Here is a 12,478-nt window from a genome sequence, read left to right as displayed (position 1 = left end):
ACTTCCGATCATCGCGCGATCGCCATTTCGGTTAATGTTACTTATGGCAGCGAACATGGCGGCCCGACCGACCTCTCGTATGGGAGCCACCACACGCCGCCATGTGCTAAACTAGTGATCGATTCACGGTAGTTCTTGAACAAAGTAAAAAAAGGGGGAAAACGTCTACTAAAGGCAATTTTAACGGCAAGCACGCGACTCCCGATCGCGATAGCGAGGCCGCCTTAGCGGAGAGCGACGCGACTCCCTATCATCGCGCGATCGCCGGAAAAAAGTATGATAACTTTTTTATTTTTCGTCTCCGGTTCAAAAGTAGAGTATCGTTGAACTCGTCTCGGTCCCCTGAGTTCAGATATATACCTAAACACACGAAATTCCATAGGGAGTAATCTATAGTATACCCGGGTTTTAGATTGTGCAAGGCCCTAGACGAGAATTAACTTACGAGACTTTTCTCGTATAAGGCCGAGTGGCGAGGACGTTGCCGACATATTCGAGACAGGCCGCTCACGAATGACTTCTTGAATTGCTCGCTCAGCTTCGATCCCGACTCCCAGATAGATAACTGACACCTTAAATGATATAAAATTTTAGTTTTATGAGTTTTATTTCTTCAATTGACTTATATATTTGCAAAAAAGAACAAAAAGCAATACCGGTATTTGTTCCAACTTTAGAGTAAAGAAGTATGTTAGACAGTTCTAACTAAAAGTAGAGAAATAGAGGATTGATTTGCCCGTGCGTATAGGAGAAAATATTTCAACACTAGAAATAAATTTGATTTTATATTGAAAATATACTGAGTGTTGAATCCAAATGATAACCTTATTCTGGTCTGAATTATGAAAAACAATATATTTATTTAATAACATTAATATTGACAGTCGAATGGGCGAGCAGTTAAAGTAGCAGCTACCGACCTGCGGGTCCCGGGTTCGTATCTGGATGGATCGAAAAACACCAGGGATTTTTCGGTAGTATCTGTCCGGATATGTTGGACCCCGTCCCTCGCCGTCCAACCGTCCCATTGTGGGCCTGGCCAAACCCATATTGGGTTTGCTAAAACGGCCCTTTTAGTGCACACACGGTGGAAGAAGTGAAAAACTAATAATAAAGCTTAAAGTAGATATAAAAAATATCGTATTTTCTGTTGTCCAGCAATGATATATTGTTGGACAACAGAAAATAAATTTCAAGATTCAGACGTGTTTTCCAAAAAATTTTTATTTTTAACTTGTGAAACATAAATATTTAATATAAATTATTTAACATCATTCTACACAATTACTTTTTACTTTTCGAAATTTCTTTTTAAATATAAATTCTAATTCTTTTTGGCTATGAAATTAGATTTTTGTTTCGTCATCTGCCATATTAGTCTTCTGCCGGATTCTATTATCTGGAACTAAGTTATAGTTATTTAGTATATTTCATCGTCTTCACGTTTGTGAGGAATTTGTAATATACAAAAATATTCAAAATGGTTCAGAGAAAGCAGGTAATTATATTTTAAAACCAATTAATTATAATGGAATGTTAAATCTAACTATTATTGTGCCGCATGCAATTTTCAGTCGGCCACGTGTACTTTTGTTAGGCTTAGCGCGTGTGTGCTATTCTATTTTATAATGCACTATGGTAATAACAGTTAATTTGTAATATATACAACATATACCTTTCGTTAAAATTAAATTATGGAAAAAATAGAATTAATTTTATTACTTTTCTCTGAATAAATTTAAACAATTCGGACAACGTTCTTTGTTGAAATAAAGAACGTTGAACGAAGTACACTACCAATATAATTATTTATAATAAAATTATTAGTTTTGATCATTAGCCAAAAGCGATTTATTTGATGTACAAAATATATATATATATTCTCGAACTTGACTGATTACACAATAAACAGTAAGTGAAACGAACTGGTAACTGCTGCCATATTACAAATGAAATAAAGGGATAAATTCTTCGTGACAATGACATCTCTGAATGAGACAGTTGGGACCTTACTAGAGCTGTAGACTATATCCATGGGAGCAAAAAAAGTCAAAAGGAACCATAAAGAAACTAGAACATATATTTATACATTGAAGAATGTCACTGTAGGCCTACTTGATTTCCAAGCATTGTACTTCTCCATCAAACATGTTTCTGCCACCTAAGGAAATTTCTCCCCTACAGAAATTTAATCATTTTCTGAGATGTGTTTATAAGGAGATGATGTCCCAACATTCGTTAGTTTATCGACAGTGTCGACTCAAACCCATATCCTGACAATAAAATAGCAAAAAGGTGGCACTTGCACACATTTTCTGGACGTGCTCATGCTGGAGGAAGAGGTCATCGCCATCAACATTTATTGGAAGTGATCTTATAACCCACTGTTTATTCCTTGTGTTTCCGATGACTTGATTAAGTATAAACTGGTGACCTTCGGGGCGCTCGTTAAAAAAAGCCCACACCCATTGTTAAAGTAGCCAAGAGAGACTACAGGAACTAGGGTATGTCAAAGTACTTGGTTACCAATAGATGTTATGATGTGTGACTACACATCATACCTATGATCAAGAGATACAAACTGGAAAGGAAAGATGTGGCGAGAAAAGACACATAGGCCAGATATACATTTGTTGACTGTAGGACAGTCCTCCATCACATCTACAAGGAAATAGTAGCAGCTATGGGGCATAAAATTATATTCAGAAGTAACTCTACCATCTATAAATGATAAGGAACCTATTGGCTTATTATGTCCCAGGAATATACAGTATAGAATACTCATTAAATATGTTATTCAGAAATACATTTATGTTCCATTTGTTTTCAATGAAAACTGTCATCTGATCTATATTTTTTTACTGAAGAAGGTTGATAAAAATGACCAAAAACATTAGAAGATTAAAAAATACATTGTTATATTTTATGCTTGATTCTGTTAATTGGGATATATTTGTGGATTCTATTCTTTTAGAAAGTAATAACAGTATAAAATTTCCTTTTATCACTTAATAGTTAAACAGAAATATGAAAGAAAATGTTGTAAGTAATTAAGATTAATAATAGAATGTTTTCTCTGATTATATTATAAGGCTTATTAAAGTTTTAATTGGGATTTGTGCAAAAATGAATGAAAGTGAGAAATTATGAATTGCATATGGTTGAATATGGATGAAGTGGTGGACATCAGTCCATTGTGCTTGGTAAGAAATTTGCGTAAGCAACCTCAGGAATTTTGTGGGGCTAGTCTATTCTGGATTCACAAATGGTCAATAATCAATATGTAGCTTATTTGTGGCAGGACTGAAAATTCTTTACTTGTCAGAACCTGTAATATATGGAATAACTGTGCTTATGCTGTTTTAATTTTTAACCATGCCCAGTGGCTTTAATAACTGCATAACCCCAGGTTGTGCAAATTGGGCAAGGATACAAACGAGTACAAAGTATGCAAGTATAAAGTTTTTCTTCATAAACCTGATTATTTAAAGCCAAACAAACTGCCGAATTATTGGGATATAAGCTCGATGCTGCTATTAAGGCAGCCACAGCCGAGGTAGACAAATCAAGAATACTAGAAAGCAAAAGTAGTACTGCAATCTCGAAAACTAACTAGAAATCTTCCATGCTACAGGTGAAAAAACACACAAAATCTGTCTTCTCTTAAATGCGTTAAACACGACTCCACTCACATCAGTTGAATCGGAAAGGGCATTCTCGGTAGTGGGACTTTTCATTACTAAAATAAGAACCAAATCGAGTGATCGAAGTATTGACCATCTTTGCTTTTTAAAATCTTATTATAAAAATTTACAATAATATTTTGTATTATGTTTTATTTAAATATTGAAAATTACCTTCTAACTTAGAAGTTTGATCTAAGTTCATTTTATTCTTTAAATTTTCAACTCAATTCAAAGGCATTTTTGTTGTTGTTGTATGTAGTTTCCAGCAAACTTTATTAAATTTTTTTCTATTTGTGAAAATTTCTACGTAATTCAAAGGTAATTTTTAATATATATCTTACACAGCATTATTAGATTTCGGAGGTTGCAGAACGTATTAAACTACTTTAAAAAATGAAAAATAATATCTTAAAAATAATTAATTCTATCCCAGGTTTTGGGATCCCGGGAAACGGTTCACTTTTATCCCGGAATCCTGGGACAAGCAAAAGACCGGGAAATGAGAAACCCTAGTGTTTATAGTAATCAGGAAACTAAGATAGAAAGCAATGTAATTTGTATTTTAAGAAATATAAAGTTAATCAATTAAAAAATTTTCAGACGTGATTTGAATTTGATTTAATAAGTTAGAATAAATTTTTCAGAAGACCTTAAATTTTTAAAATTTTAAAAGAAGGGAAAGCTTTACGCTGATCGTAGTTGATAAAGTTATCTGTTTATTATGAAATGAAGTCATACAAAAACTTTGAAATAAAAATTTTTTCTTCCAGAAAAAAGCTTTGGAGAGCATTAACTCTCGTCTTGCTCTTGTTATGAAGTCAGGAAAATATGTACTAGGGTACAAACAAACTTTGAAGACTTTGCGTCAAGGAAAAGCAAAGTTAATTATAATTGCTAATAACACACCACCATTAAGGTAAGAAATGTGAATTATTTTTTAAATAAAATTCTAACTGCTATTTATATCAAATTTTGATTTTATACTAATTAATTAAGTTTATTTCTTGAATTTATTATTTTTACATTGAATGAAAAGATAGTAAATGTATATAATATTTAGGTTTATACTACTAATATATTTGCAGTAATATATAATTCACAGCTCTCTTAAGACTTTTTTTATTTGGTTTTAAGTGACTTGTTTTGGCATTACTGCCCTCTTCAGACTACATTCAAAAGCAATAAAAATATATCACAACAATTTGTTATAAAAACTAACAAAGTACTGTACTTCAATATTTATTTAATACATATATTAGATAAATATTAAAGTATATTCCTTGTCTATAAGCTTAAGAGAATGCAAACGTATAGAATATACATAATAAGGATATTTTCAATCTGTATCTCTTTTACTGTACTGGCTTTACAGCTTTTTTTTATAAATCACAAAGCATTTAAAGTATTTCTTTTTCTGATCTCATTTTTATTAATATAGGTTCTATGACAAAAGCCAATATCATAATGAAAAGCTTCCTCAGAATCTTTCTCCTTACTGTGATAGTTGTTCCAAAAGCCAACCATTAGGGTGCAACTATGCAGATGTGAATTTAGTAGCAAGCAATATATTATAGTTCTCGCAAAGGAAAAAACATGCACAAGTGAGAATCGAGAAATATTGCCGGTGAGAGTGAATTTCTGGTTCTTGCACATATCTGACAGGGTTTGATATTTATTCTCTCTCGCTTCACCACATATTCTCGCTCTCTAGGAAAATTCACTCGCTCATGTCTGCATACTCACACCCCTAGTTCATCGGTTGTTGAAACTTGCCAACAGAGAGTCATTTTGTGATTTAAAAAATGGCAGAAATAATTCTTCAAAAAAGTTGATGCCAACTAATAAGTGGTTCAACAAAGAGGAAATAAGGATTGCAAATCTTTGTTACAATGCATGTGTAATGGCTCCTAGCTTTTGTTGAACATTTCCAAAGACAAGAAAAGTTTCCCATTGAAAAGTACATTAAATTTCTTTTTTACTCTTTTCATCCTGTGGATACTTAACCTATTTAATGTCTAAATTTTTCTCTGTTGCATGTTGCACCATGTTGAATTTTTGTTGATGTTAAGTCTAATGAAAATAACACATTTTGAAAAAAATAATTGTATTGTCCAAAATTATTTTTTTATTTTGCACAAACAAAATAGATATATTAATAAATGTAAAAACAAAAGAAAATTATATTTCAGAAGTTAGTTTTAATATAAAAATTATAACGACTAGCGACATCTAGTTTCAAAAATGTTCCAATGCCGAAACGAGATATCTCGAGTCCACAGGTCGAGGACATTAGGTCGCGACCCGAGATATGTCAGGAATATCAGGGAGTAGGTTAAGAGGGTCATTTTCCCATTCACATTGCAGATTTGGCCAGGTTCACAATGAGGGCATTTAGGTGGTGAGAGCCAGAACCCAGCATATCTAAGACAAACCATCCATGAAAAATTGCAGAACATTATGGCGTAAAAGGGAGGAACAACTATAAGAGAAACTCTGGACTATTTAAAGAAAGTTTAAAATAATAACGTGTATTACAAAATGATATGTTTTGCTACCGTTTATCATTTAACTTTTATATCAGACAAATTAATCATATTAAAATTTAACCACGATAATACACATTTTTTATTCTTAAAATTATTGTGTGTATTAGCTATATGATAATCATATGTAACAATATTTTTTTTATATAATATATGTTCACTAAGACATAAGAGGCTTAAAATGATACCATATAAATCTTTTACATTTGTAATTTTTAATCTGAAATGGCTACGACTGTATACTTATCTGAGGCAGTGTTGGTCCACGTTACTTTAGTTAATCGTGGTTCTGCTGTATTGCTTATTTCATTAAATTTTAAATTTATAAAATATAATGTATTGCAAATTTTCTTTATCATATTTTCCAACATTTTCCTTTTAAAACTATTTTTTTCTTATAATTTTAATTGACTGTTCAATAATATTACATTAATGCTCATTTGTTACATAAACTATTGAATAACATCATTTTAATTGTACTGCTGCTGTATATTCTTTTAATGTAGTTTGTAATGGTCTTGAGGTTTCTTCTTTGCAGTATCTTTGAGCAAGACCATTGCGTTCACATTTACAAATTATATTTATATCTATTATAAATTTTTAATAAATCAGATTAATTTTTTATTGATTAAAAAAATCATTATACATTATGAATTGTTTCAGCTAGCATTTGTTAACATTTTTTTAAGCAATTAAATGTTGTTTGACTTTATAATTTCAGGAAAAGTGAAATAGAATATTATGCCATGTTGGCAAAAACTGGTGTCCATCATTATTCGGGAAATAATATTGAATTAGGCACGGCATGTGGAAAATATTTCAGAGTTTGTGCGCTTAGCATTACTGATCCAGGTAAAGTGTTTTTAAATGTTGAAATCAAAATGAAAGTAATAATGTTGTTAGTAATTTTATCAGACTGTTCTAATTTAAAATCATTTATTAATTAGTCATTTATACGACTGTTTTTTTTTATTTTTATTGAATAAACTATTAATAAGGGTTTAATGGATACCAATAATACAAAATATACAACCTGAAAGCCCATATTAATTGTATTGGATAACTTCCTATTTTAAGACTAATAACTTCAATCATCTTCTATAAGTAAAAAATATGGTGCGGCTTCTTTATATTGTTTAAAATTCAATTTGTTTAAAAAAGATCTTTCTTTCTTAAAAATAATTGATGAAACTTTACAGTTAAGAACGATAAGTTCAACCGTTGTTATTTTATCTGGACCGCATTTCATCAGAGACAAAAGACTACTGGGTTTTATCTTCGTTATTCTTTATTTTACTATGCATTTTGGGTGCAATCTTTTGATCTAACTTGCACCCCTCATCGGGTGTTACATTTCTATAAGCGGTAGAAAACACATTTATTACATTAATTATTGTAGTGGAATAACAAGTTACAAGAAGTTATTACAAATTATATTATTATTAACATTATAGTGAACTAACCTTTTTTTACATTTAGACATTCAGTTACAAGGTGTTAATGTTTTGTCCCCTAAGACATTTCTAACAGCCTTTCTGTCGGTTTACTTACTTTTTTTAGTCCCTCCCATTTCCTCCCATACTTCGTCAATCTCCATGCCATCGTTTAAGTTTATGGTGTTGTTTTTATTAACTATTGCAAAGTGTTCTTTGAATTTTCTTAAATAATTGTCCTTCTCTTTGTGGATTATTTTTACACTTTTGATATTGATTGTACATCCAAATTTGCTGCAGTGATTAGTCCATGGTGATTGGTTATATTTGAGTCTGATTGCTGCTTCATGTTCTTTTATTCGGGTTTTAACTTATCGTTCTTAACTGTGAAGTTTCATCAATTATTTTTAAGAAAGAAAGATCTTTTTTAAAGAAATTGAATTTTAAACTTCAATCATACTTTTTATTAAAGGGAAGTCCTTCAAAATAAAAGTTTTTTATTTATGAAGCATCACAGTAATGGAAATGTCATCCAGAGTAGTTAAACAAAAGAATGTGATTATCGGACTAAGATAGTCTGGTAATTAAATTTTCTGGGTGTGTTTTTGGATTTTGCAGTTGATAGCACATAGGCATTTAATGGATTTTTTTGAGTAAAAAATAAATTTTTCAAATGATTTTTTTATGTATGTTTTAATTTTAAAATAGAGGTAACATATTTTTGATAGACACCAGATTGCATTGGACAGTACTAGACTGAATAGCACTGACTGCATTACCTAGATAGGCCTACTGTAAAAGCAATTAAATTCTTCAATTTCTGTTGATTTCTTTTCATGCTGAGTAACTGATAGTCTGTGTACAGTGGAAAAACTTATTTTTGCAATTGTTATGTGCAAATATTTTTTATGCCTTGTGTAGTGCTAGTAGAAACTGCTTTAATAGTGATTCTAAGCAGCATTGGTTTGTTTATCGTTCAGGTGGCAGTTCAATGTTTTTAAAGTGACATTACTGTGTATTACTGTAATAATAAAAAAGAGAAAAAGAATAGCCATGTTAAATAAAAGGGAATTAGTGAATCCAAAGTCCAAGTGTGTTGTAAAATGGACTCTGACTGGGAGCAAAGTGACTTTGTAAGGAGGAATTTAAATGAAGCTTTAGCACCTTATGAAATTCTCAAGAAGAAAAGGCACAGCAAACAACTTTAGATTCATATTATATGAAGGTGCGTGATCCTCGGCCTACATTTATCGAGGGATAATCCTCTACCGGGCCATCGTTGCAGAATTGAAGTTGTGTACAGCAGCACTGCATACAAGATCAACACAGTGGCTATATAAAAATTGAAATATATATAATTAATTATTAATCATGAATGTCTGGAACACATTCCTATTTATTCCATTATAAAATGGATTTATTTTGTACCAATTTTATTTATGATGCTAATTCCAGGAACACATTATTGATGTAAAATGGTACAACCTGCATAATATCTGATAGTGTACACTGGCTCAACTACAGAAATCAGTAATGATGATGATTTTGATATATCTGGAAATGTAGTAAAGGCATTTGTAGAGCCTTGCTTGGATAAAGGGCATGTGTATTGGGTGATTGATTCTGTAGTCCTTTATTATTTAGGTTTTTGCTAAGTTTCCACACAAGAGCTTGTGGTAAGGTCTAATTGAAAATCGTGTCCAAATTCCATTCTCAAATGAAAAAAAAGTGACCGTCAATCACTTATTGCTAGCAAGGTATGTTATTGTTGTGAAATGGGATGATAAGTGTAATTATGTCTGCTTATTATCCATAATGATGTCCTTTTACTATTAAGAGCATTGACTGCAAAACAAACCAAAAAATTGTAAAACCTAAATGCATATTATGGGTCTTATAGATGAGGTATTTTGTTGAGAATACTAGAAAATCTGAGTTGATATAAAAAAGTTTTTGTTCATTAATTAACATTACTGTCATAAAGTGCATACAATTTTGGATGTAACTAGAAATTTCTGTGTGTGGGTCACTGATAGCTTGCTTACACACAGTACACATAGATAGATTATGTAAAAAAAACATTAGCTCCAAGATCACTAGCAACATATTGTGCATGGATCTGCCATATCAGTAAGGCTTACATGTCCTCTGCCAATCAGTCATATACACGACAGTGCTGAATAAAAAGTAAATAAATGGTAGAACAAGTATTAAATTTTATTCTTTATTTTGTGACTGTGTAGCCTAGTATTTTGAGTCTACTGGATGAAACAGAAAACAGGCACATTAATCAACTGCTTTGTGAATTTTTTACATACGGTATTTACTTTTAAACTTGTATGGGGAAAGCAGCGGGGGCTGGAAGAGAGTTAGTGTGGGAAAGATATTTGTATCCTTCCAATGTATTACTTCATAATTCCAATGAATGATTTAGGTAAAGGTGTTTTGAGAGAAAAATTACATGAAATACTTGTCTGACATAGGAAATGAAAAATAATTTGCAAATATAAATATGTTAAATTAACATATTGTGTTTTTTCGTGTCTATTCTTTACGGCTATTATTAGTTTCTAAAACAAAGAATAATCTGAATGTTTGACTATATAAACACAGTTTTTGATTTATTTTTTTTTACTTTACTTTATCTTTGAGTTAACAATTAATGCATATGTGAATTTAAGACAGAAAGTGTTTTTTCCCCCCTTAAAAATACATATACATAAAGCATAAAGTAAAAGTAATGTATGTGGAATATTGCTATTTTTTGATATTTTTTTTCTAATTGGAATTTTAAATTTGAAATTAAATCTTATTTTAAAAATTTATTTTTTGCAGGTGATTCAGATATTATCAGAAGCATGCCAACAGATCAGCAGTAATCTGTAAAAAAAAAATAAGACAAATTAATAAAACTAATTTTGTTTGGTATCAGTTTATTTGTTTTTATTTATAATCATCTCTTTCAAATTAAAAAACAGTATAGAATTACTAGGAAAAGAATTTAAAAATGAATAGTTTAGTTTATATTATAATCCAAATAATTGTAATGAAAGTATTTCCTGTTTTAAAAGAGACATTAAGAAGTCTTAGTTTTATGCAAATTCTAATTAGTTAAGCGAAGTACATTTTGTACTATTTTTATCTGGTAATCGATTAGACTTTTAAAAGTTAAACAGTTTCTATTCGCCAGAGGGTCGCCAAACTACGGCCCGCCGAGTCAGTTCGTCTGGCTCGCCGCCACACTGTGCCACAAATGAGCTAAAATATAATTATTTATATGGAAATATCATAGATTGTAGATACTTATACTTATTTTAATATTTGTACATAAGTAAAAATGCCAAAATTGGTCCAATCTGATTTTTGCATTTGACAGTAATTAGGACAACCAGTGAAATGAAAAATTTTGCAACTTTGGATATCAGAACGCTTTTTGTGTAGGTACCTGCAATGAAGTTACTAAGAAAGGCAATTATAAGTCTGCTGCAGCCATTGTGTTTGTGTATTGGTAAATAAATATGTTAGTTGTTTTTATTTTTGTGTGTTCGGTGCTTTATTGAACAAAATGACTATGCAGCCGCACTTGTCATTTGCTGTTATCTGTCCCGCTGCGGAAAAGTTTGGGGACCCCTGTTATTCACAATGAGAACATATTGAATAGTAATTGGTTAACTTCTAATGCAATCTTTCAGTTGTTAATGTATTATGAAATTGGAATAGATACTATCATATTTTGAAAATAAAAATAAATCTTTATATTTTTGTTATTATGTTACTAATTCAAAGCAATAATAGAATATTTTGTATCAGTGGTGTAGCGGCATTTTTCGTGAGGGTGAAGATATAAAGCAGTGTTTTGCAACTGGTGTGCTGTCACATGGTGAAAGTTGTGATGTAAACTTTTACATTTCTGTTAATTTCAAGTTTTATTTATATATTTTTATCACAGTTGTGTTTCTTACGCTTGTATTTCTTTCTCTGCCACAGCACTGATGAAATAAGATGAGATTGTTTATTCTTTATTACAAGCCACACATTTTTATGTATTCTAAGAAATTATATACAAAATAAATTTTGTTCACAGATGTCTGTTTAATAATAATAATAGGTTAGTGGCATTACATAATTCTATTAATAGTAAATCATATACGTTTTTGAGGGGTATAACATTTTGGTGTGCCATGTTGAGTCATGGGTGTGCTGCAAGTAGAAAAAGGTTGTGGAACACTGATATAAAGGACCAAGATAGGAACAGTTCCATTTAGAACTATAAAGATTTCTTTTTTTGAAGTTTTATAAATACTGTACAGCTTTTTACAGAACAGTAAAAACTATCTGGATTTGAACTCAAAACTAAATGAAAATATTACATGAGTTAGAAACAATGAAATTAGTTTTGAGTACTGGATTTAAAATTTTTAAAGGTATTTGAAAAATTATACATTTTCATTAGAGTTCATAATTATATAGCTCAACAAATTTTGTGATTGATTTGGTGCTTCGGAAGTTAAGATACATTCTTGGGATATATTTGGGACACTGATTCCAAAACAGCATCAGCTTAGTTTTGCAGATACAGCATAAATCACCTTATATAATTATCCACCTAATTGTTAAAATTGGGCATACTTAATGCCTGATGCTTTGTCATAATCTTGTTTTGTTCATATATTTTAATATTTATATTAAATTAAAATTCATTTATTATAATTATTCAGTTAGAATCATTTTAAAACGAGGACTTCCGAATGTTTTACAAAAATTCGAATTTTCTGAATGCTACATAAAAATGTAAATCGGACGCGTAAGGATTCCC

The 12,478-nt window shown here is 30.7% G+C and overlaps 1 protein-coding gene across 1 annotated transcript; it reads left to right on the top strand.

Moving 5' to 3' along the window:
- Positions 1 to 1,358: 1,358 nt before the first annotated feature.
- Positions 1,359 to 10,593, top strand: RpL30 (ribosomal protein L30). The gene is made up of 4 exons (XM_067276156.1): positions 1,359 to 1,498; positions 4,457 to 4,602; positions 6,951 to 7,081; positions 10,498 to 10,593. Exons 1-4 carry the CDS (start codon positions 1,481 to 1,483, stop codon positions 10,539 to 10,541), a joined length of 339 nt encoding a protein of 112 aa, XP_067132257.1. The 5' UTR covers positions 1,359 to 1,480; the 3' UTR covers positions 10,542 to 10,593.
- Positions 10,594 to 12,478: the final 1,885 nt, after the last annotated feature.

The sequence above is a fragment of the Centruroides vittatus genome, unplaced genomic scaffold (genome assembly GCF_030686945.1).
Source record: "Centruroides vittatus isolate TY-2023 unplaced genomic scaffold, ASM3068694v2 contig_680, whole genome shotgun sequence".
In the NCBI taxonomy this organism is placed as follows: Eukaryota; Metazoa; Arthropoda; class Arachnida; order Scorpiones; family Buthidae; genus Centruroides; species Centruroides vittatus.
Note: the sequence above shows the minus strand (reverse complement) of the source record. Positions and strands in the feature narration are given on the sequence as shown.

Bases quoted from the DNA above. Each gene is read 5' to 3' on its own strand.
- RpL30 (XM_067276156.1), top strand. The intron at 4,603-6,950 runs GTAAGAAATGTG...TTATAATTTCAG, and splicing joins AATAACACACCACCATTAAG to GAAAAGTGAAATAGAATATT. The intron at 7,082-10,497 runs GTAAAGTGTTTT...TATTTTTTGCAG, and splicing joins GCTTAGCATTACTGATCCAG to GTGATTCAGATATTATCAGA.